Raw genomic sequence first — 27,028 nt, 5'->3', positions numbered from 1 at the left:
AATTGCCGTGAAACATGCCGAAGCATGCTTGTCCCCCCTTCCCTCTCCCCTGAAGGCCTGCACTCACACTGCATCTTTACCTTTCAAACCGGAGCACGTTTTTACATCATCAATGATGCGACTGTTTGGGTGCATTTCTGAAAACCATTGTTAACCAGCTAACGTTGCAAGTTCCGTCGTTACAAACAAAGTTTGTCGATTTGGTGTTTCCCAAATCCGTCATTCCAACAGACATTCCCAAACTGCGTCGCAAACTTGTACGTTTCCAACTGCACCTCTAGAGGTGTAGTTAGGTTGTGTGCTATTCCCAGTTATCCCCCCTATGCCCTATTTATTTAGAACGTTCCAATATTTAAACTCGGAATGATTTAAATAAAAACATTAAAGACATCTCTCCAAGGTATTATTTGCTTTCAAAGTATTTTTTTACAATTCTGTTTAAGTGATCTTCATATTGACAATTGCGTTCCCTCAGTAGTACACTTAAAAAACATTTATACCATTTTGAATGCAGCCGTGACTCATGACTAAAGCTATAGGTGACCTATTATTTAAAAGCGGAATTTAAGTTACGTCTCCAAAGCTTGTGAAAAAAAAAAATAAAAATAGCATAGAGTAATGCTTTTAATTTACAGAAGGAAAGCGACGAAAACTAAAATTGTATTTTTTTAAATGCGTGTGAGTGTAAGACAATAGAATTTGTACGAAAAACAATGGGGTTTTCGTCTGAACAAGTTGTTACTCCGCCTCATTTAGATCATCATTATGGGCGTTTTATGCTAAGACTAATGTGGTTCAAACGATGAATCTGCGACAAAGCAAGCACTGTTTTGGAAAACACACGTCACAACATGGCTCTTTTCACAAACTATGCATCGTACAATGATATTTCAGCCACAAGTTATGTCGTTGTTTTGGGAAACACACCCGAGTTTGACAGGAAGAGAAGCGCTCTCGCTCAGCATAGTGAGCATGGCTTTAGTTATATCGTTTTGTATTAATTTTAGTCATTTGGGATGCAGTGACACACAGTCAAATATTTTGCTAAACAGATCCACCACTTTTGGCGCTCATACTGTAAATGATCATAAAAGTCCTCGTGCTGCAGGTATTAGGAGGTTTGTTGAAGGTGCAGCTGACCCGCAGTGAGGGCTTTGCACCTTCAATAAACTGTGACAGTTTGTGTTCATTGAAAAGTAAGAATGATTAATAAATCCATATGAAACAGTCTCTCAAAAGTCCCATCATGCTCTCAGTTTTGAGCTCAGGCACGCTTTGCACTCACAGTAAGGGCCAATCCCAATTCTATTTTTCTTATTTATTTATTTTTCAAAAAATTCTTAATTGTGGATCTCCTTACTTCTGGGTGCAGCTATACTGTCATTGTAGCTGGTGTATTCTGGGAATTTTTCTTACCCCTTGGTTTCAAGTGTGGTCCGGAAAAATCTCAGTCCTCTAGCCATTCTTCTTAGCCCTACGCCTTCAAGCTTAAGAGAATTAAGACACACATACCCCTTCACATAAACGCGCAAATCAAGGGGTAGAGGTAAGGGAAGAGCTAAGGGGTAGAATTGGGATTTGGCCTAAGAGCGCACCAGGCTATAGCCAAACCAAACCGTGCTTTGGCACACCTCTTCCAACTGGGCCAGAGCCGGCCAACTGAACCGCGCCTGGGCCTTATTTAGAGCACTTGTCAAATGAACCAGGGCACGTGCCAGGGCACAGTTCGGATAGCCTAGTCTGAGTGCACCCTTTGTTAACTTAATTGATTTGCAAATTTAAAAGGATTGAACATAAAACAGTTAAGTTATCCCCCAAAAAACCTCAAGAATTGTGTTGCACCGGCTCATTTTAAATAAGTAGTTTGAACAAGCGGCAAAAATATTTGAGCCAATTAAGTCAATATTTACGTTAAATATATTTACTTAGAAGGGGTGGCACGGTGGCACAGTGGCTAGCGCTGTCGCCTCACAGCAAGAAGGTTGCGGTAAGGGATTTATAAAGCATAAATAGTCCTCACTGTAGATTAAGTCACAAAACTGGATGAAGTTGACTTAATAAAAATAAATGAACATGTGTGCATTGTGCAATTATTCCTCTCAAAAAAACTAAATTCAGTCAGTCGGTATTTTCAGTGAAAGCTGCTAAGGAATGGAATTCCATCCAACCAACTATCAATCTTATATTAAAAATTGGTGATTGACAAATCCTCATTGTCAGCATTAGTGCTGTATTCTTGACACATTTGTACTGTTGTCTTTGGCTTTTTGTCCTCTTCAGCTGCCATCATCAGTCTGTTCTTGTTTTTTTACTTTTTAAATTGTATTTTACATATAAAAGTGTTTTTAATGTTTAATGCTGTGCTTTATTTTAGGTGTGACATTGTAACATTCTGTAAGGTGTCTACAGATGAAAAATAGCCATTCTTGGCTAATTCTGGCACATTTTACAGAAATGTTTATTAATGTGCATTGACCCTGTAAACAAATAAACTAAACCAAACTTAACCAAACTACAAAATAACCATTATTTTATGCCTATATATATTTTATTATATGAATAATAAAATATATAAATGTTGTTTTGAATAGTTTATTAATCATTTACTAACTCATTCTGAATGATCTGAAAAGCCACCAACTACTCTTTAGTATAAATGGTTTGTAAATAATGCAATACTGAATTTAGTAATGAATAATTAATAAGTAATAAAATATAAAAATACAACTATTAAGCACATTATACACTCTTAAAAGAAACGGTTCTTTATAGAACCAAAAATGGTTCTGTTAACCGCTTCATATATTTAACCTCAAAAAGGTTCTAAATAGAACCATTTTAAGGGTTCATTAAATAGAACCCCATTTGGTTTTTTCGAATTCAAGTCAGATGGTTCTATTTAGAACCATTTAAGGGTTCTTTATTTTGGTAGCGGTGCCCGCACCGAGTCTGTGTACACGCGGGAGGCCAGAGTCACGGTGGCAGGCTAGATAGACCATCAGGCCACAGGGAAAGGTCCCGGTTCTCCCTATGGCCAGTCAGTCCCTGGATATTATTAAAACCTTTTAAAGCCAAACATATTTTAATAATCCATAAATGAAAGATCAGGTGTTATTTATAAAGGAAAAAAAAAAAATATATATATATATATATATATATATATATATATATATATATATATATATATATATATATATATATATTGTCTGAATGATGAAGCTGTGGTGGACTTCTCCTTTCGAAAAATTAACCATCACTCTCGAGGCTCGAGGTTTTAAAAAAAATATTAAATCATAAAAACATGGTACTGCACAGTCTAAATAAATAAACTGGTTATTTTATTTATTTCACAAAATAATTATTTTAGTAATAATAATAGTAATAATAATAATAAAACTAATAATAATATGCTAATTGTCAAACCTGAATGAAAAAAATCCCATCATAATGTACACTGATAGAGTTTTTGACCACAGCATTCATTTTATTAGGTTTTGACTCAAAAGCTTTGTATATCTGTGTTATAGCTTATAATTATTTTATAATCTTTACTAGATAATTATGTTATGAATCAAAAACTATAGAACCATTTTAATCAAAAAGGTTCTTTGCACTCAAAGGGTTCTAAATGGAACCTTTTTTTGGGGGGGTAAAAGGTTCTACTGGCCAAGTATAGAACCCAAAGATTCTATATAGAACCTCTAGGAACCTTTTTTTTAGAGTGTAATTCAAGAATAGAGCATTTGTAGCTGTATTTATAAACTGTTTATTAATTTCTTTTAACATAAAGTTAACAAATAATGAATGAACTATTTGCTTATACTGAACAAATAACTATTTGCTAATGCTTAATAAATAATTAATAGTGTGTAATCATTATTAGGTGTTACCTTTATTTTTGTATGATTTGAATTATTGACACTTTCTATTTTTCTTAAAAGTATAATTAAAGTTTTTGTCTGAGTTATTTTGTCTTTTAGATATCAGCTACACTTTTTAGTCCACTCACCATGTCAATATGCCAGACCATTATAATGCAATAAACTCCAAGCATATCAGGAGTTGTGTAACTCTTTAAGGCACTAAAGAGCTCAATTTGCCTTGTTTATCGCATTTCCCATCGGGACAGAGCATCTTGACAAGCAGATGGGTTTAAGACACATAAGCCCCAAATAGGGATGAGTTTTGCCTGATGCTGCTGAAAGTCGGTCCTCTAAGAACTGATCTAATGTCAGCCTGAAGACAGAAACCACCTGTTCAGAAGTTCACAACACAGAGGATTAGCTAAACCCAGCCCAAATCCTCTGATCTGTCCTACAGAGGAGGTTTATATGCTCCCTCATTTTGAATCAGTTTGACTCACATTTTTATTGGGTGTAAAATTAGCGTTGAGACATATAACTGATACATTTAGGGGTTCATTTGAGGCTCTACTGTTTATTTGTGCAAACCCCCACAGCCATAGCATAATGCTCTAGAATTATGCTTAGTGTGAGAGATTATATTGTAATCATATACTGTTATAGGCCACCTCAGAAGGAAACAAGTCCTCCGTCTTTTCTGCAAACCACAAAGCAAAGTTTACTTCTGGCCTCTCTGTAAACTGTTTACCTAGGCCTACAAGAAAACCCTTCTTTAGTTTGTTGGTCTCTATGGCGATATCACAGTTTTGTCTTGTGGTACACATCATTTCGGTTTGATTATATGCATTTGGCATCAACTCTGGAAAAGCAAACGATTTGTTGTCTTCCTGTATACTGGCTCGGCTTCCATAGCCAAGCAGGAGAAGAAATGCTTTGCTTGCACTTACTCTCATAAAGCAAACAGACTGCTGTCACTTAAGAGATTGGGTTACAGTAGGACAGCTATATTGTAAATATGTGGAGTCAGACGTTTACCGCAACATGAAATGGCATTTCTCACCTGAAATTAAGCAAATAAGAGTCTTGCTAGTAAAGTTTTGATGGATGATGTCAAACATAATGCAAAGTCTATCTATCTATCTATCTATCTATCTATCTATCTATCTATCTATCTATCTATCTATCTATCTATCTATCTATCTATCTATCTATCTATCTGTCTGTCTGTCTGTCTGTCTGTCTGTCTGTCTGTCTGTCTGTCTGTCTGTCTGTCTGTCCGTCCGTCCGTCCGTCCGTCCGTCCGTCCGTCCGTCCGTCCATCCGTCCGTCTATCTATGCATCTATCCATCTGTCTATCCAATCGCCCATCCATCCATCCATCCATCCAACTAACAGACTGACTAATTGTCTGTCTGTCTGTCTGTCTGTCCATCCGTCCATCTGTCCGTCTGTCTATCTATGCATCTATCCATTTGTCTATCCATTCATGCATCCATCCACCCACCCATCCATCCACCCATCCATCCATCCATCCACCCATCCATCCATCCATCCATCCATCTATCTATCTATCTATCTATCCATTCGTGCATCCATCCACCCATCCACCTATCTATCTATCTATCTATCTATCTATCTATCTATCTATCTATCTATCTATCTATCTATCTATCTATCTATCCATCCATCCATCCATCCATCCATCCATCCATCCATCCATCCATCCATCTATCTATCTATCTATCTATCTATCTATCTATCTATCTATCTATCTATCTATCTATCCATTCGTGCATCCATCCACCCATCCATCCATCCATCCATCCATCCATCCATCCATCCATCCATCCATCCATCTATCTATCCATCTATCTATCTATCTTTTCACAGCGGAATGAACCACCAACTTATACAACATACGTTTTAGGCAAAGGATGCTCTTCCAGCCACAACCCATCCCTGGGAAACACTCACACACCCTCATTCTCTCACACACACACACTACCGACAGTTTAGCCTACCCAATTCACCTCTAGCGCCTTTGGACAGTGGGGGAAACCGGAGCACCCAGAGTAAACCCATGCCAACACGGGGAGAACATGCAAACTGACACAGCCAGGGCTCGAACTAGCGACCTTCTTGCTGTGAGGAGACAATGGTACCAACCATGCTGCCCCCATTCTATACATGTAAAAATAAAATTTCTCAACACAGTGTGGGAGTTCTGCTGATTGGGACTGTCAGGGGATACGCAAAACCCACGCCTGGAACAAGTTTGTTCTTGAGGATGACACTTCCCAGCTGCATTTTCCACCTGCTAAACCCTTAGAGCTAACTAATTAGGTAGGAAACTAGAGAGCCAAACGTTTAAAACAATAGAAAGATGGGGACAAATCAAAACTACAGACCTTTCAAACGTTAAAAAAAGAAAAAAAAATCAAACATGCAAAGAAATCAGAGCAACATCTCCAAGATGTTATTGACTATTGTTTGACAGATGCAAATGCAGTGGTCATCTACAAAAACAGAATGATCACGAAGATGATGATGTGAATTTCGGTGATCCAAATAACTAATGAAAAGTGGTTACATGCGTCTGATTTATTGTCAAATGGGAGAATGAGGGAGGGAAAAAACACAGCTGGAATAGCTTATTACATCACTTCAGCTGCTGGTCAAATTATAACCCAAATGTTAGCTATTTTCAATTGTTGTGAGAGCAAATAAATATGAATGAACAAACTTTCAACAAACAGATGATGAATGGAAAGATGCATATTTGACAAGACACAGCAGAACTGGTAAAGATTCAAAAAAGGGGGAAATCAATTGCCTGTTTCTGAAGAATGACATGTACTAGTCTAAAAAAGTCTACCATTGGATGTTTGTCTGGACCAAGGTTTGGTTAAAATAAATAGATTCTATGTTCCTATGAGGATAATGAAACCTAACATTTTTCATACACAAGGAATATCTTTACGTTATACAATTATGCCTTAATGAAAATCACAAAAATGAAAAAAAAAAATTTTTAGGGATTTATAGGAGTCAGAAAATGTAATTAGCTCTTCATCAAAACAATAGTCAATGGAAAATCCCCAACATAGGAGACAAGCATGTGCTGATGGTACTCATTTGTTTTTCGTTTTTACAGCCTCAACATGTTATGCCTTCTGCTCCACTTACACTGCTCCTATGAGAATGTGAATCCCCAACTGACTGGCAATAAATGATGTGACCACTTTAAAGATTAAGATTACCCAAACAGTGTTTACTAATTAGTTCATGATGCACTCACTCCCCTAAATCTCAATCTTATCATATATTTAGTTAGTAGTGTTCCTGTTGTAGTAAGATAAATAAAGTTTGTTGGAGTTCCTACCAACTGCCCTTTGTTACACTCACCCTCTAAATCTTATTTTCATCCGGGTCAGGGCATCAATGTAACCTCACTAGACCTCAATTCCATCTGGGTCACGGCACCAACATAACCCCACTAAACCTCACTCCCATCTTGGTCACGGCACCAATGTAACCCCCTAAACCTCACATCCATCCGGGTCATGGCACCAAGTTAACACCACTAAACCTCACTTCCATCTGGGTAATGGCACCAATGTAACCTCACTTCTATCTGGGTCATGGCAATAATGTAACCCCACTAAACTCACTTCCATCTGGGTCATGGCACCAATGTAACTCTACTAAACCTTACTACCATCTTGGTCATGGCATCAAAATGAAATAAAATAAAATAAAACTCTGTTTATAAAAAAAAGTATTGTACGTGTGGACACGGCCTAAATCTTTGTGTCTAATATGACCATCAATCACTAATTAACATTCTCAGGCCAGGGATATTAAATGTACATGCACAGGTCTTGTTAGCTGGTCTTTGCTACATTAACCCCTCAGGATCTCACACCCGCCAGTGTAACCTCACTCCCATTTGGGCTGTGGTATTACTGTAAACCCAACAACTCCACTTGCAGTTACAAGTGGGATTTGAACTAGACATGGGAGGTGGTTCTACTGTCAATTCTAACATTATAGGAACATTGCATTTTTCCCTGCCCATAAACCACTGCTCTAGGCTGAACTGCATACATGTGATTATACATGTGCATTTCACCTTCAAAACGCATGCAGCCTTTTAAAAATCATAATCACATGAGTTAGCTAAAAACACGGGTTTAATTATTGCAACTAAAGCCTGTGGCTTTTTAATGTTAAAACCCTTTCTTAAGTCAGCTTAGATGCGTCAAATATGATGATGACAAACTAGAGATAGTCAGTGCTGTAAATAAAATAAAATAAAATAAAATAAAATTAAATTAAATTAAATTAAATTAAATTAAATTAAATTAAATTAAATTAAATTAAATTAAATTAAATTAAATTAAATTAAATTAAATGTGTTGCATGGTTTCATGTTTTTACAATGACTTTGGCTGGATGCAATACAGCCTTATAAAATAAAATAAAATAAAATAAAATAATGACAATGACTTTGGCTGGATGAAATACAGCCCAATGAAATAAAATAAACAAACAAAAATAAATATAATAAACAAAAGAGATAATCAAGATTCAGTGCAAAAAAAATAATTTTAAAAAGTGATTTACAAATGTTACATGTAAGCAAATAAAATTGCATCTAGAATTAATGTATTAATCAAAATGCATCTTAATGACAGCTTTATCTCAAAATTAAATCCAAATGTTAGCAAATTTCAAAGATTGTCATAGTAACAATGTGTGTGTGCATGTGTCTGTAAGCGGAAAGCAAACAGATCAATAAAATGGAAAATGTTTCTAAGGGCTGTGTGTGGGAGAGATGACAGGAACTCCAACGCTCACTCCAGTCCAAATTACATTAGTGTTCAACAGTGTGTGTGTGTGTGTGTAGCTCTAAATGAGTCCCAACTGCAGAACGGCTGTTCCCTCACAAAACACACACCCAAGCAAGCTATGCAAAGGAAGCTTGGTCTAATCCTTGTCATAAATCTGGAAAATGTGACTCAATGTCTTATTAACAAGCAGAAAAATCTCTCTGTATTAGTATGTGTAAAATGTATAAAAATAAATAAATAAACAAACGCTTTTTTACTTTTTTTCTTACTCTACTAAAATCGTTACTTGTACCATTTACTGTTATCTATCTGTCTGTCTGTCTGTCTGTCTGTCTGTCTGTCTGTCTGTCTGTCTGTCTGTCTGTCTGTCTGTCTGTCTGTCTGTCTGTCTGTCTGTCTGTCTGGCTGGCTGTCGCAAACAGTAAATGGTAAAAGAGTCAAAATATAATGTGATAAGATAAAGTTAAATGAAATTAGATTAAATAGTGCCTAATACTAAGCAGGGCACTGAAAAGTAAGCATGTATACATTAAAATAATATCCAATAACAAACTTATTTAAAAATAAATTATTAAATAAAAAATAATAGTAAAAAATTAAATAAAATTTATTTAAAAATAAAATAAAAATAGAAACACAAAATAAAAAAAATATTTTCTTAAACAAATAAAATAACATTTATTTTAAATAAAAAAATAAAAATCAATAAAATTAAATTAAATAAAAATTATTTTAAATAAAAATGATAGTATTTTTGCATCTTTAGCTGGACGACTTGAAAATTAAATTAAATAAAATGTATTTAAAAATAAAATAAATACCAGAAAACAAATAAAATAAAATAGCATTTAATTACAAAATAAAATAAAATAAAGTTTATAAAAGAATAAAATAAATTAAAAATACATTAAATCAAAATAAAATACATTTGTTTTAAATAAAAAAATAAAAGATTTTTTTTATTTAAAGATTAAATTAAATTCATTTAAAAAATTCAATAAAATTTTTTTTAAATAATAATATATATATATATATATATATATATATATATATATATATATATATATATATATATATATATATATATATTAAAAATACAATAAAGAAAGTATTTTTTTCTGCATCTTCAGCTGGACTTGAAAATAAAATAAAATAAAATTAAATAAAACTGCATCTTCAGCCGGACGACTTGCCTTAAACCAAATTAGAAACAGCATCATGAAGTACAAATGCCCATAATTTCATGTGGCTTTTCCCCAAAGTCCTGCCAGTTATTCCGAAACCTTTCACAGCTGACACTCCCAGAGCTTTACAAACCTCTGAGTCACGTCCAGTTCTCTAAAGAAAGCGTTTCTCTCCGCTGAGCCCAGAGCAAAACAGCAAGTCATTCAATGCGGCAATAACAGAGAGGGCATGCAGAGTGGAGCAGAGTTAACACTTAAACCCGGCAACAGGTTTAACACTCAGCCGGCAGGTAAACATAAAAGACGGTCTTACCTGACTTGCGTTTGGATCCATAATCCCTGTAAAAAAAGCAACAGCAGAGTGACATAGTAAGTCACAGTGAGACAATGTCCTGCAGCAGACAGCTGTCACACATGCACACACACACACTCACACACACATGAACTGGAGATGCAGAGAGAGAGCTTGATGTGTGTGCCAGGGCAGAGAGTGAGTGTGTGTGTGTTAAGATGGAAAAGGCCAGCTGCTATCGCCACAACATCTGATCATGTGACCCAAACAGAAGCATGGGTCTTTTCTCTATCCTTTTATCGGCCGGCTCTGAAATGAAGGGGGTGGAGATTTTAACACACCCTGATTAATTGATCAGAATGACACCCAGCTTGAAAGAGAGAGTGTGTGTGTGTGCACTATAAAAATCTTGCTGCCTTCAATTTTTTTAGTTGAATCAACTGAACATTTTAAATGATCTCGACTTACATCAATCAAACTGACTCAAAATAATTAGGGTAAACTTTGTATAACTAAAAAAATTAAGTTCAAATAACATAAAAACATTTGTTGTCAGGAGTTTTAGTCATGCATTTCATTTGAGTGTGTGTGTGTGTGTGTGTGTGTGTGTGTGTGTGTGTGTGTGTGTGTGTGTGTGTGTGTGTGTGTGTGTGTGTGTGTGTGTGTGTGTGTGTGTGTGATGCTTATCTGTCAATAGCTATGTTTCCATCCAAAGATGTGAATTAAGTTAATGCACAAAACTGGAATATTGCATAAAAGATGTGTGAATAGAGCAACCCAAGCTCATTCTGGAAACGTAGCCCCGCAGACGTTTCTGGAGACCGCGATTTATGTGGCCGGAGGTACTTACGACCGCGTTTAGTTTTTCTCGAGTGAACGCTGCGGGACGGTGTGGCGCCGCTTCGCTCCTCCTCTTCGCGCTCGCTGGCCGACGGCTCGCCTCCTGCTACCAGTTTGTCCGCTTAGCTCGCAGCGTTACGTCGGCGGAGCGGAGACCCAGAGGAGAAGGAGCCGGCCGCGGGGACGACCTGGATTGGGTCCGGGGAAGTGCGGTTCCGGAAATCAGGTAAGATGAAAAACAGAATCCGAAAAATAAGGGCGAGAACATGGCGGGATCCGAAAACGCGGTCGAAATCAAAGACAAGGGCTTTTGCTTTTTTTTTCTGGATGGCTTTTGCAAACCGTCGCTTGGGTTTAGGGAAGGAGGAGGAGGAGGAAGGCGGCCGCCCAGTCGATCGTTCGGCCGGCCAGTCGGACGGACAGTCGCTCCACAGCGGCCTCCGGCGGCTTTTCGCGCGAGAACAGCGTGGGCGCGAACGGCGCGCGCTCCCTAGAGGAATTCGGGACGCAAAAAAAGCTCGCACAGCGGCTTTCCGGGACGTATTTCGCGGTCCGCAGAAACGTCCGTGGGGCTACGTTTCCACAATGAGCCCGGGTTGAAATAAAGCAGCGTTTCCATCCAACGAGTCAAAGAGAACAAAATCGACATTTCCGGATTTTGCACCAAATATCAACAGTAAAAACTGAATTTGCTGTGGTAGGAGAAGCTGCGTAAATCTTTTCTTTATTTAATAAATTACTTGCCCCTCAGCCCCTTTCACACAGTGATACTGGTAAATATCCGGAAAATTTCCGAAAGGACTTTACCGTAAAATTAAAAAAATCACTGTTCACACAGGTGAGGATGTTACAGAATTTTTTCGGAAAACACTATTCACACATCCATTCCAAAATACTGGTAAATTCTGACATCATCAACCAGAAATGAGCTCTAAACGGCTGCGCTTGTATTTGTAAACATTTGCTAAAAATTGTGCTTTAAAAATCTAAAAACTGCTATTATTACAGCCAAAATAAAACAAATAAGACTTTCTCCAGAAGAAAAAATATTATCTGACATACTGTTAAAATTTTCTTGCTCTGTTAAACATCATTTGGAAAATATATTAAAAAAAATACATTAAAAGGGGGGGCTAATAATTCTGACTTCAACTGTATGTACAGGTTGCTATTAATAATCAGAAGTGTGCAGATAGATAGACAATTACAAATGTTCTGTACAGTGGGTGTGTACAGCTCAGATGAATGAATCAGTGCAATGTAGTGCAATGAATATGTGCAATTTAAAAAAAGTAATTGTGTAATAATGGTTTGTTCTGTAGACAAAAGAAAGGGGCTAATAATATTGACCTTAAAATAGTGTTTAAATAAAATTAAAAACTGCATTTATTCTAGCCGAAAAATAAAACAGAAAAGACTTTCTCCTGAAGAAAAAACATTATAGCAAAAACAGTAAAAAATACCTTGCTCTGTTAAAAATAATTTGGGAAATATTTGAAAAAGAAAACAAAATCACAGGAGGGTGAATAATATTGACTTCAACTGTATTGAGAAAAATACCAGACTGACTGTATTCTGTGACCGTATTCACTGACCGGTATTTCCCTTAAAAACCCCTTCTGGGCATTTACTCTAATATCAGCATTCAGGCCAAAATGTGACAAGCTCTCCATCCATCCATCCTCTCATCTGTTTCTGCATCTCCTTCTGTTCCTCAATCTCCTCTTTTGTGGCTCTGCTGGGAGAATGAATGCTCTCTTTTCTTCAGATCAGCAGTATGAGGTCACTGTGAACCCTCCAGAATGAACGGCTTTGTCACTGAACTGAGGACGAACACTGTCCTAAAAGCTCTAAATCAGAGATCTGCTATCTGTCTGGAGTAAAAGGAAACTGCCACCATTAAGACCGATATAGGACGTGACATTTAGGAATATTTCTAGAAATGAACAGTGGGAACATTTCCAGACTAAAGCAGGCCAGTCTTATAAATAAATGTAAATGTCATTTTTAGATTAAATTTAATGAAATACCAGCTGCAACCCATCTCTGAGAAACATCCATACACACTCATTCACACTCATACACTATAGACAATTTTGCCTACTCAATTCACCTGTACCACAGGTCTTTGGACTGTGGGGGAAACAGGAGCACCTGGAGAAAACCCACACGCACACGAGGAGAACATGCAAACTCCACACAGAAATGCCAACTGACCTAGTCAAAGCTCGAACCAGTGATCTTCTTGCTGTGAGGCGACAGCACTACCTACTGCACCATCGCGTTGCCACAATTATTATTAATATCATATTTATTGTTATTATTATTATTATACTTTATATAATTTAAACCACACTTTATAATAATAACAATAATAACAATAATAATAATAATAATAGTTATTATTATTATTATTATTGATGTTATTATTATTATACTTTATATAATGTAAATTATAATAACTATAATAATGACTACTATATTAGTAATATAGTAATAATACCATTTACAACAACAACAACAATAATAATAATAATAATAATAATAATAATAATATAATAAGGTATAGATTGCATTATATAAAGTATAATAATAATAATGATCATTATTATCACCATCATCATCATAATCATCATCATTGTTATAATAATTATTATTATTATACTTTATATAATGTAAATTATATTTTATTATTATTATAGATTAAAGTATAGTTTACATAATTATTTAAGAGATTAAAGCAGAGATTAAATAAATATATTTACATAGATATTTAAATGTATTTATAATTTGTATCTTATCCATATTATATCATATTCACATATAATTAAACATTTTCTCAAATATATGCATTTATATGAGTATTTACAAAATAAACATATAAAGTATGCAGACAGATTTTATGTAAACACACACCTTTATTTTGGATGTGATTAAATTAAGTTGAAATTACAAATGGAATATAAAACTAAAACCACAAAATAAAATAAAAATATGATATAAGAAACTATGATCTAAAAAAATAATAATGTTAATAAAATAATAAAAAACAACACATTTATTGTTAAATAATAAAATAAAATATTACATTTAAAAAAGTTTCAAGTTGTGTAATATACATACTGCTTGTAGATGGTATACATTTTTTTAAAAACAGAATTGTCTTTAAAAATTGAGATTCTTGCATTTAAAAAAGAAACCAGCCTTAAGAGAAAACTAAAACTTTCAGGAAATGCACATCAAGTATAATTGTAAAATCTTAAAATTAGATAAAAAAAAATAAAAAATCAGTTAACACTTCTTCAGACCAGCACTTCAGACTGTTGATGTCTTTAATCAGATAGCAACAATAAAGCTTCACTTTTATCCCTTAATGTTGCTTAGCAGAGAAAATGATATTGGAACTGACAGCTCCCAGCTCCCTACAGGTAATATACGGGTCGCCCCAAAGGTTTTCGTCTATAGTTCTCAGTTTTATAACTCCCAGAGTCCCAGTTAAACAAGAGGCAGTTTATGATGATGGTGAGGAAAGGCGGGAAATTGTAGTTTGTGCTTATTGGGCTCTGTTCATTCACTCTATCCAACCATAAAAGAGGACAGTAATACACTATGAATGCAGCAGTGATGCATTGCATTCTGTGGCTTGTAGTGATATCTTCATACAGTCATGTTCGGCATTTACTGTGGTATACTTAAATAACAGGCCTGGCCAATGTTTGTCAAACTAATGTTGACAGTCCCCAGTAAAGTGTGTGAAATGTGCTGTCTATTTCAGGGAGGTCAATTTTCTTAATACTAATGTTCACCCACAACATGACAACTTGAACTTCAAGTGGTTCTAAACCGTTGTGTGTTTCTCTTTTGTCTGGTAAACAAAGAAGAAGATATCGTGAAGAGTTTGTAAATTGGCAGCCGTTGACATGCATAGTACGGAATCCAAATACTATGGAAGTGAATGGGTACTCGTTTTCAACATAATATTCTCAAAATATCTTCTTTTGGGTTCAAAAGAAGGAAAAACATCTTGGTTACTGTTGTAGCCCTCTTACCCTTTTTGTTTCTTTTTCAAATATTTCCCAAATGATGTTTACCAGAGCAAGGAATTTTTCACAGTATTTCCGATAATATTGTTTCTTCTGGAGAAAGACTGATTTGTTTTATTTCAGCTAGAATAAAAGCGGTTTTATTTAATTTTTTAAAACCATTTTAACGTCAATGTTAGCCCCTTTAAGCAGTATTTTGTGTTTGATAGTCTACAGAACAATCTATCATTTTACAATGACTTATCTAATTACCCGAACTTTCCTAATTTACATGGTTAAGCCTTTAAATGTCACTTTTAAGCTGAATAATAACATTATTTGACTGTCGTTTCTCTCAGGTCTATCCACCTAAAGATCACTTTTGTTTTTTGGAATGCAAAATGGTTCAGCGATGGCACTGCTGTGAAAAAACAACAACAATATTTTTGGAGTATTAAAAAAAAAAAAAGTCCCTCCAGCTTTCTGTTTTCTTCCTCTGGAAGCTTTGAGCCATAAACAGGGCAACAAACACACAATCCCACACATTCACAGAGTAAAAATGACTCCTCTAATCGCAAAGAAAAGAACGTTTATTAAGCAGCGCTTGGCATTTACTTTATGTCTTGAAGTTTTACGGCTCCCAGAGAACTGAGCTGGTTCTAAAAATCGAGAATATTCTTTTCCCAGGGAGTCCTAAACTACAGGAACGTCACGCTATAGCCTCAATTAGCACAAGGCCCGGAGTGAAAAACGAAGCACGGTATTTTTCAGACATTATGAAGAAGGAGCCTTTTACAGTGTAAGTAGAATAAAAACGGAGCATTAATGATAAAAATGAACAAGACAAAGAGAAGGAGAGAAACACTGTGCCAGCACAGAGCGTGGAGAAAAGCATTACATCACTGCGAGAGAAAAAATGATTACAATATCAGACTGAAGGAATTTCAGTAGTAATAAGTACAGTAAAACTGAAGATATAAAAGAAAATGTTGAGACACTAGCACAAGCAAAAGTGTGAAAGTGGAAATGTTTTGGAATTTAAAAAAAAAGTTTATACATCAATATTGTAAAACATTTTTAACTTTAAATTATTATTATTATTATTTGTAATTTAAAGTAAGGTAACACTTCATAATAACTGCACAATATGAATAAGGGATTTACAATGCATAAATAGTTTAGATTAGCTCACAAAACGGCATAAAGTTGAGTTAATAAAGCATTTATTATCATACACAATAACTATTACAACATGCCTAAATGTTGCAACCCAGGCTCATTATTGATACATACCCCTATATATATTTCTAAAGAGTGCCAAATACGTCCCAGCAAGTTTTCTTTTTTTTTTTTTGCAATTTTTGTTTTTGCGAATCCACCAGAGGCTGCTGTGTATGCTTTTTAAGATCTCAAATTGCTCTCGCGAGTACCATTGCAGCTGGATGTTGGAAAATAGTTGGTGGTTCATTCCGCTCTGGCGACCCCTAATAAATAAGGGACTAAGCTGAAAGAAAATGAACGACTAAATGAATGACCTAAACGTTCAATTGTTAAAATAAACAAAAAAAACAAATACATCAATTCAGAATTTGTCCTAAACACCTCAACAAAAATCTTGTACAAGCTTGACCTCAAAAGTTCTCTGCATTACTGTGCATTTACAGGAGTGCCGGTGACTGAAGGTGGGAGTTAGACTGACAGAAAGATCCGTATTGAGGTGTTTACTGGCCTGAGCATCTGCAAGACATTAGAGGAGCTGAGGAAAGGACAGTCTCATGAGGACAAGGGGGAGGAAAGGAGGTGTGGAGAGGAGAGGAAAGGGTGGTCCTGCTAATAAATAACCTCTGAATCTCAAGACAGACAGACAGACAGACAGACAGACAGACAGACAGACAGACAGACAGACAGACAGACAGACAGACAGACAGACAGTAGTTGGATATCAATCATGTAGAAGCACAAAACTTCAACTCTAAGCCCAAACTGAAAATAAACTGTAAACATATCCCTTAATTCTGATTGGCTGATTGGAATGTTGTTCCGGGACCAACATAGATGTTCATCCAGGAACATGTCCTGCTTGGTGAAATCACACTAACCTAGAATGATAGATTCTCATTCCTTGTAATATCTTTTGCAGCTCCTTTAGTCCAAATGTCAAACAAAAAGGAAGATGGACACAAACACAGACACGCAGAAGAGCAAAAAACACACAAAATGCCAAGCAATGTTTTAGAACTGAAGCCGCTGCCTGCTTCCTCTGGTTTCTGTTATCGTTGTGTTTCTGGCCAGTGTTGATGGGAGACTGGAAACCATGTGTTACAGCACAAGTCGTCCGAACTACAAACAGATCTAATGCTTTTTTTATTACCATTGATTGCTCAATGAAGAACCTTTAACAATCACAGAAACTTTTCATTCCACACAAAGGTTCTTTATATTTGAAATGGTTATTTGCTCAGCTTTTCCACTGCTTCGTATGGCATAGTTTGCCTTTCCACAAAGCTCCATATCTCCATATCCTTTTGAGGAAACGCAACTACTTTACGTTTTGTCTGTTTAGTAGCTAATTTGCAAGTATTCTTACGAATTTTAAAAAGAAGGCATGGCACCCAACCCCTCCCCTAAACTCAACCGTCATTGGAGGATAAACAAATCATACTAAATTTTATGAATGAGATTGTATGAATTCATACGTAAAGTTTCGAATTGCTATGAGATTGTGTTAGATAATAGATAGGTGAAGTTCTAAGGAAGTTGTAATTTTAACAAAACATGACTCATACAAACTGCTGATCACTGATTGGTCAGAGAGAATAAGTTTCAGCATTATTAGATTTGCAAGATCAAATCCACTAACTATATTTAAATAGTCAACGCTCTAGAACACCATTGCATTGGTAGCATCTATTGCCTCTGTATTATGAGTTGGTTTGTGTTCTGCATTTTTAAATGTTGCCTTTATGAAGATGTCACAACAGTAAAACTATAGCTGTATTTCCACACATTTTAAATGGTAATAAGTTGGAGTGGAAATGCAAACCGAGTTGAGAAAAACTTAATTGAAGTAAGCTAAACTGTGCCGTGCCGAACCGTACAGAAAAAGTGGCTTAATAATTCTAATTAAGCCTTTCACGCATATGATCACACCGGTGTGATTAGCCTTGGCTGGTCCCTGAAGTGTACGATCGTTGTTTTATGTTCAATCAACCACTTAATTTTTTTATGTTTAATCGACTTACATTTGTAAAAACAAGTAAATTAACTTAATTGTTTGTGTTGGGACAACATGAAGGAATTGTGGGGAACCCAGATTATTATTTTTTTACAGTGCACTTAAAAGTTTACAGTATAGAATGCTAGGTTCCACACAATCCCTTGATGTCCTCCCAATGCAAATCAATTAAGTGAACTCAATATTTTTTACAATTTTAAGTTGAACATAAAACATTTTTGTCAGAAAAAAACTCAAGAATTTTGTTGTTTCAGCTCATTTTAAACAAGTCTATTGAACAAGCAGCAAACATATTTTTGAGTACTGTATGAAATTGATTTGTTGCTCATAAAACTAGAGAGACGTTAATATTACGTAATATGGAAAAACAATAAAGGAACAGTGTTTGCACCGCAACATCCACCTGGTCCAAACTGACTCATGTTTGTTGGCTTTTGCACGGCCATGCTGAGAAAATCACGAGTCTAACGGGTTCCTAACAGTAAACCCGAAAGCTTTTAAGAATTAGGCTGAGAGGTGACTCAAAGGAGCCAGTATTTCTTTCCATTGCTCGGGGGTTGTAGCAGTTTTGGGACCGTTTTTGCCATGGTTTTTCATGTTGTTCTGCCAGTTTCAGTTTCAACTGTCTTCCTGTGTATTTTACCAACAATAAAAGTCAGTGGAAGTTGAAACTAATAATCACAATTCTTCAGAACATCTTTCTTTACATTCAACAGAAGAAGGCTCTCTCCCTTTAAGAGCTCATGCTATTCTGATGGTGCCATCAGCCAATCAGAGTTATCATGATGTCATTTTCCTTTTATTTTTAACACCAATTTGCTTCATGACATTTCCGTCGCCTAAAAGGACCTCGACAGACTACCACATGAAACAAGCCTTTAATTCTAAACCAAATCACAATTATTTTTGCCTGTGCTCTGTACTTACTCTGTTTTTTTCTCTATGCCTCATTGTCTGTCTCTCTGTCTTTGACTGATCATCTTATCAGGCCCTTAAGCGACAGCACTTTAGATAATTAACTAGTTTTATCCAGCATTAACCCCCCGAAGAGCCACACAATTATCAGTCACTTTTGGCCAATGACAAACCCCACAACCATCCCCCATATTAGACCAAAAAATGATTGTACTGTGTGCTCACATGGGTCCATTTTCTGCACATGTACAATGTATACATGTGCATATAACTGATATAAAAAAATAAACATCCATACAAATATTTATTTAACAGTCTAAATACTAATACAATAAATAAAATAAATGAATTGAAGATGTACATTGCTTTATATTCAAGATTTTTTAAAGCAATTGATCAAAAGTCACAGAAAATGAAAATGACGAGTAACCAAACAAGACACAGTTAACCTACTCAATGGAGTAATGAGAAACCAAAGAGGAAAACTGAGAATTAAGATAACTAAGGAGACTAGGATTGTCAAAATAATCTGAAAAATCTGAAAGTAAACAAAATAAAAAATAAGATATAAGATGATTCGTATTATTATTGTATTTCTGGCCAGGTTATTGCAGCCTTGGTCAATACAATAAAATAAAATAGAATAAAATAAAAAATAAAATAAAATAAAGTAAAATAAAATAAAATAATTGTAAAATAAAATAAGATATGAGATGATTAGTATAAATTATTATTGTATTTGTGGCCAGGTTAATGCAGTCTTGGTAATAAAATAAAATAAAATAAATGTAAAATAAAATAAAATAAAATAAAATAAAAAAAATCAAATACAAAATAAAATAAATTAAAAAAAATAAAAAAATAAAAATAAATATGTAAACAATCAATGCAAAATATTTCACTGAACATGAAACTGATAACTAAAATTATAATTAAAATGAAAAGAAATGAAATAAAATATCTCTGGACACTTAGTGGTTGTGAAATGCTACCAGAAAAAAATTATTAAATTAAATTAAATTAAAAAATATAATCTTGTTTTGATATTAATTTGTTTTTATAATTAAAATATGTTTACAAAAAATATTTTTATTTAATGTAACTACATATATTACTGACTGCATTCATTTGCAGCACTGTGATCAGATGTCACTTGTTTCTCCAAGGGGCTTAAGTTGGATCTCCTCCACCCCCATTTAATTACGCAGAAAGACCATAGGATAAGCAGGTCAGGATTTACAGCACTGCATGTGGGAATACACAGTCCACCAGCAACCATCCATCATACCAGCTAATAAAAAAAAACCTTTCCCTGAATGCAAACGGAGAGAGACAGTGAGAAGAACTGCTCAACATCAGATGGCAAAACTAAAATAGCAAACGTCTGTTTGTGGTGGAAACGCTGTTCTGATCATTACCATCTGTCTCAGATCAGGTTCAATGCATGGATTAACAGATATACAGAGAAATGTGCAGTGATTCTGAATAATAATATTGCTATTCCTTGTCTTTCAAATGTCAATTTATTACAACTTTGAATAGATTTGTTTTGGAGTTATGTAACACAGTATGTTACATGGACAGCAGTTTTAGTCCCATATGGTAAAATAAAATAAAATAAACTGAAATAAAATAAAATTATATGTATATTATTTATTACAACTCTAAATAGATTTTTGTGCAGTTTTGTAGCACAGTATGTTGCGTGGATAGCAGCTTTTGTCCAATAATTTTTAAATAAATAATAGTAGTAATAATAAAATAATAATAATAAATAAAATAAAATAAATGTAAAAATTAAAAATAATAATAAAATAAAATAATAAATAGATGTTATAATAATAATAAAATAATAATAAAATAAAATAATAAGTAATTTAAAAAAATTAAAATTAAAATATTAATAAAATAAAATAAAGAAATAAAGAAACAATAAAATAATAATACAATTTAAAAATTATAAAAAATAAAAATAAAATAATAAATAAATAAAATAAAAAACAATTATAAAATTAAATTATAAATTAATTAATACAATTAAAATAATAATAAATTAAATAAAATAATAAAAAAGTAAAATAAACTAAAATAAAAATATATTTATTATAACTCTAAATAGATTTTTTGTGCAGTTATGTAGCACAGTATGTTGGTGTATAGCTGCATTTGTCTAATAAAATGAACATTTTTAAAATAAAAAAAATGTAATAAAATAAATAATAAAATTTTATTAAAAAAATAAATAAATACAAATAATTAAATGTATAAATAAAAATAATTAATTAATAAAAATAAAATAAAAATTATTTTCATTGAGAACAATAAAAACAAATTGTCAAAATATGTTTTAAACGTACCTTTTCATAAATATATTTTGTACTCTCAAAAATGACTTTTGCTCATTGTTCAAGTCATTTCGGACAACTTAATTATTTTATGTTCAGTCCACTTTAATTTGCAAAAACAATTAAGTTAACTTAATCGATCTGTGTTGAGAAAACATGAAGGAGTATATTTTATAGTGTACAAATACAATTTTGGTTTATGCATAAATACATTGAACATTGAGCTTCATAATTACAATGATAGATTAAACTTATATTTAAACTATATCATAGCCAGAAAAAAAATCACTTCATTATTGTATATAGAATGTGACATTGTAGACCATAAGCATATAATGCAGTCCATACTGCAGCGTTTGACAGTCTCCTGGGACTCCAGTCGCATGTGTATGAGCTCTGGATATGTAAAGAATTCTGTCAGTGTAAAAAAATGTGTCTGACAGGAAAAGCAGGCATCCACAGTGTATTTAAATGATGTGTGCACAAGGAAGAGAAAGACTAGACTTGCAGAAGACTGGCAGTTTAGTGCATTAACTAAGCTCCTAGTGATTTAGCCAATTTAATTGATTATATTCCAATTTTTATTTGACAATTTTCCCTGTACCGGGTTGCAGCTGGAAGGGCATCTGCTGCGTAAAACGTGCTGGATAAGTTGGCAATTCATTCCGCTGTGGCAACCCCTGATGAACAAAGGTACTAAGCCGAAGGAAAATTAATGAATGAATGAATATTTGACTATTCATGTGCAAAATTTCCATTTTCAGCATGCAATATCTAAATTTGACACTTGAAGAGTATTAAAATGCAACACTAAGAGCATTGAGTAAATAAAACAGGATTGTTGGTTTTAGTTTATACAAAACAAGACACTTTTTAAATAAAAGAACAGATAAGAATGATGGTCTAGAGATGCTTTAAGTGTGACCTCTAGTGGTCATAACGGTTTAACTCTACTGATATGCAATGTGAATTCAGATTTCTCCAGACTTAAAGGGATATTTCATCCAAAAATGACATTTTACCAACTTTTTACTTACCCTCAAGTGGTTCCAAACCTTTTTTTCCGTTGAACACAAAAAATTTTTTTTTGAAGAAATAAAAAACCTGTAACCATTGACATCCATAGTGGGAATACAAATATTATGGAAGTTAATAGTTACAGGCTTCAGACATTTTTTTTTTATTTTTCGTTCAATAGTAAAAGAAAATTGGAAGCAATTAAAGGGTGAGTAAATGATGACAAAGTTTTGTCATCAATCTCTTTAAAATATCTTTAACACAGTAAAATGACGTTTTCTTTTCTGACTACTTGAAAACAATGTTTGCGAAAGGCATTCATTATTCTTTGACAATCTTTGCATTTCAAAAATGGTTCTTTTCATCGAAAAATGCTTCTTTAGATTATTAAAATGTTCTTCACACTAAGAATAAATGTGTTTAAGAAGTGTTAAATGTTCTTTTGAGAAACCAGTATTGACTAAAACTTTAATTATTACATCTAATCATTCATTACTTCATTTTCCTTCGGCTTAGTCCCTTTATTCATCAGAGGTCGTCACAGCGGAATGAACCCCCTTCTATTCCAGGATTTGCTTTACACTGGATGCCCTTCCAGCTGCAACCCAGTACTGGGAAACACCCAAAAACCCCACATTCACAAACATACGCTACGGCCGATTTAGGTTATTCAATTCACCTATAGCGTGTCGCCCTTATTCAAGATTTAAATGAATATTTTTTCACATTTTGTAGTTCTTCCTCTTACAAAAAAATTAAAATAAAAATAATAACTGACTTGAGAATTAAACATGTTAAATTATGCCAAACCCTCAATTATGCCAAACTAACAAATGTTAACTCTGGTGTTCAGAATTACAGATATGCAGTGGTGGAAAGAGTTAAAGTTCCATTACTTGCCTAAAAATGTATTGCAAGTAGAGTAAAAGTATCTGCTGTAAATATTGCTCAGTATGAGTAAAAGACCTTTCAAAAGTAATTGTGAATAGTATTACGCTGTAAAAAGCTGATGCATTAGCATGTAATTCGTGGATGTGTGTAAACGTAACATTCTGTAGTGCATTTAGTGATTGCCCAGCAGGCACACAACATCAGACGTTAATACTAGCTTAGATTTAGGTTGTGGGTTAGGTTTGGTTAGGTGACCAAAATTAAATGTCTAGCCAGCATCTAAGGACGTTATTTTGATGTCCAATAACAACGTCAAATGATGTTGATATTTGGTTGATTTTACGTTGTGTTAGAAAGTGACCAAAATCCAACGTTGAGCCAGCAATGTCATACTGACATCAAATACTGACATTTATTCATCAGGAATGGCAACCACAGTCCAACATCTGATAGACGACATATTAGTAACGTCCACACAACATCAAGCTGTAGCTTCATTTGATGTTCATATTTGGTTGATTTAGGTTGGACGTTAGACATTGATGTCGGCCTGAAGTTGGGTTTTGATGTCAACCCGATTTTCATTTCCAAACAAAATGCAACGTCCCCACGAGGTTGGGGGACAACGTCAATATGACACCTGCTGGGTGTATAAGGCCATTTTGGTCATCTTACAGTAAACATCCGTCATCTATTCATCAGTCACATGCATCTAAACCAGGGGTCTCAAACTCAATTTACCTGGGGGCCGCAGGAGGCAAAGTCTTGGTGAGGCTGGGCCGCATAAGGGATTTCACAAATAAAAGTCCTCAAATGTCATTATTAACAGTTTTAATTATTTCTTCTGAACATGAAGTATCCTGAACATTAATAGAACATTGAGTGAAGATTATGAACAGTTCTTCTGAACATGGCATCTTTTGCCTACTCCTTGCTGCCAGAGACTTGACAGCGCTTCTTCTCACAAATCTTATATATATATATATGTATAAATAAAACACCCCCACCCCACTCCAGTCACATCAGTCTGTACCAGTCTGTATCTACCTATAATATATATAAGATGCAGGCTGTAGCTAGGTAGGTGGCAGGCTGCAGATAGGTAGCTAAGTGGCAGGCAGGGACGGGAACAGCTTACCTTGGTTCTGGCCGGCGCGAGTTCCCTCCTAACACTTCCCGCCCGTCACAGCGTCTAACAAAGGGGCGGGGTGCGTGGTGACGTCACCGGCATCCCAGCCCCTTTGTTTACACGGCGGGCGGGGAATGCCAGTGACCGCTGTGTACGGATAGAATCAGCGGAGCGGGGAGCGCTCTCTCTCCCCGCTCCGCTGATTCTGTCAGTGTACAGCGGTCGGCCCGGGCCACAAAACATTGCACTGAGGGCCGCAAATGGCCCGCGAGCCGCGAGTTTGAGACCCCTGATCTAAACAGTCTCTTGGTCAATTTGTGTAAAGATTTTGGCCATCTTCTTGGACACTTTCAATGCTTCCAAACGGATTGCTGCAATTATAAATTCCCCATGTCTTCAGGTAGTTCGTTATGATGTGATTTACTTTCTATTTGAGATTTGACTGGATAGGAATCACAAGATTTTTTAAATCTCTGTAGACAAGAAAAAAATAAAGTAGTGACTGCAGGTTGAAAGAAAATAGTAAAAGTTCCAATACTGCACTAAAAATGTACTCAAAGGAAAGTAAATATACAAATTGAAAAACTACTTAGTAAATTATAATTCCTGAAGAAAAACTACTTAAACAGCAGTTTGCATATTTGTTACTTTACACCACTGCAGATATCCACGAGTTTTGTCCATTAAAGCTGCAGTTTGCAGGATTTCCAGCAGATGGATCCAAATACTAGAAGTCAGTTTCCCCTCCATTGCTAAACAGAGACTTGCTGGTTGCTATATCACAGAAGATATGCATTACTTCTATTTATTTATATTGCATTATGGAAATCAATAGCTTTTATTTATCGGTCAAAGACAAAGTGTCTAATTTTGGTGTGTCAAGCTAAACTCACAAAAGTAAGAGGCATATTAATAAATACAATGGAATGCTTCATATTTTGTATGTATTTTATGCTTTATTTGTGTTTTATTTTTTATATTTCCCAAATGATGTTTAATAGAGGAAGGAATTTCTCACAGTATTTCCTGAAATTTTTTTTTACTTTTGGAGAAAGTCTGATTTGTTTTATTTTGGCAAAAATAAAAGCAGTTTTGATTTTCTTAAAAAAAAACATTTTAGGGTCAAAATTATTAGCCCTCTTCAGCTTTTTTTTAAAAAAAGCTGAAGAGGGCTAATAATGTTCTTGTTGGCTGCAGAACAAGCCATCATTATACAATAACTTGTCTAATAACCCTAACTTTCCTAGTTGATCAAGCCTTAAAGAGTTAATCAAGTCATAATTTGAATGTCTATTTAAGCTAAATATCTTGAAATATATTATATGCTGTCATCATGACAAAGATAAAATAAATCAGTTATTAGAAATGAGTTATTAAAATTATTATGTTTAGAAATGTGTTGAAAAAATCTGTCTGTTAAACAGAAATTTGGGGATTAAATGAACAGGGGGGCTAATAATTCAGGAGGGATAAAACTCACTTTTTTAGTCTAAATCATGAACACAAAATGTCCGACTCCATGAATTCCCAGTCCAGTGTAATGTAGTGGGGAATCAGTCGTGGCTTATTCGAGCTTTCAAAGAGCATCTTTGTCTGTCTTTCTAAGATGGATGGAGCTCTTTCCCTCCAGCTGTGTTACGGAGGAGGTACATTGTCAACAGTGCCCTACATTGTCCATGATAAGAGCTACACACACATGTACTTGTATATATGGTTTACAAGGACTCTCTGTTGACGTAATGTTTTTATACTATAAAAACGTTATTATATGGCCTTACCCTTCTATTCACAACCCAACCTTCTCAGGAAAACTGTGGCAAATTTTGATTATCAAAAGACCCGGTTAGGTATGATTTTCCAGTGTTTTTGATAACAAGGAAACAAAGCATGTCCTTGTAAACCACATTAATTGAGCACAACTAGGTCATCATTAATTAATACTGTGTAAAGTAAACAAGTACACACATATTTAAAGTGAGACACTTAAGTCTTAAGCCAAGACACTTCAAAACTGGTTAAAAAAAAAACAAAGATAACTCTATGGTCCCATAGTTGATTAATTACATTTACAATTGCATTAAATAAAAATGTATGTGTGTGTAACTTTTCTAAATTGATTTAAATATGCAAATGAGGCCTGACTTCATTCAATATGCTCACTACTTTATATAACATTTCAAGTTTATTTTGAGAACAGTGTTTTTGTCTCTTAAAGGAATATTTCTAATTTATTTTATTATAATATATTATTATATTATATTTATTATTATTTTTTATTTGCCATGATTTAATTATTTTATTTATTGATTCCAAAATGAGCGTATTAAGTTCCCTCTAAGTTCCCTAGAGTTTCGGAATGCATTTAGCCAGTTTGGCAGGATAGCACTTTTAGCTTAGCATAGCTTAGCATAAATCATTGAATCAGATTAGACCGTTAGCATC

The 27,028-nt window shown here is 34.5% G+C and overlaps 1 protein-coding gene across 12 annotated transcripts in view; it reads right to left on the bottom strand.

Moving 5' to 3' along the window:
- The window catches only part of sh3pxd2aa (SH3 and PX domains 2Aa), a 168,337-nt gene that overhangs the window by 52,596 nt on the left and 88,713 nt on the right, over positions 1–27,028 (bottom strand). For all 12 annotated transcript variants that reach the window (XM_021475313.3, XM_009293905.5, XM_021475323.3 and 9 more), the window contains one exon: positions 10,214–10,239. In XM_021475313.3, coding sequence (XP_021330988.1) covers positions 10,214–10,239 — 26 coding nt within the window. The remainder of the gene's footprint in view (positions 1–10,213; positions 10,240–27,028) is intronic.

This window comes from Danio rerio, chromosome 1 (assembly GCF_049306965.1).
Source record: "Danio rerio strain Tuebingen ecotype United States chromosome 1, GRCz12tu, whole genome shotgun sequence".
Classification (NCBI taxonomy): domain Eukaryota; kingdom Metazoa; phylum Chordata; class Actinopteri; order Cypriniformes; family Danionidae; genus Danio; species Danio rerio.
Note: the sequence above shows the minus strand (reverse complement) of the source record. Positions and strands in the feature narration are given on the sequence as shown.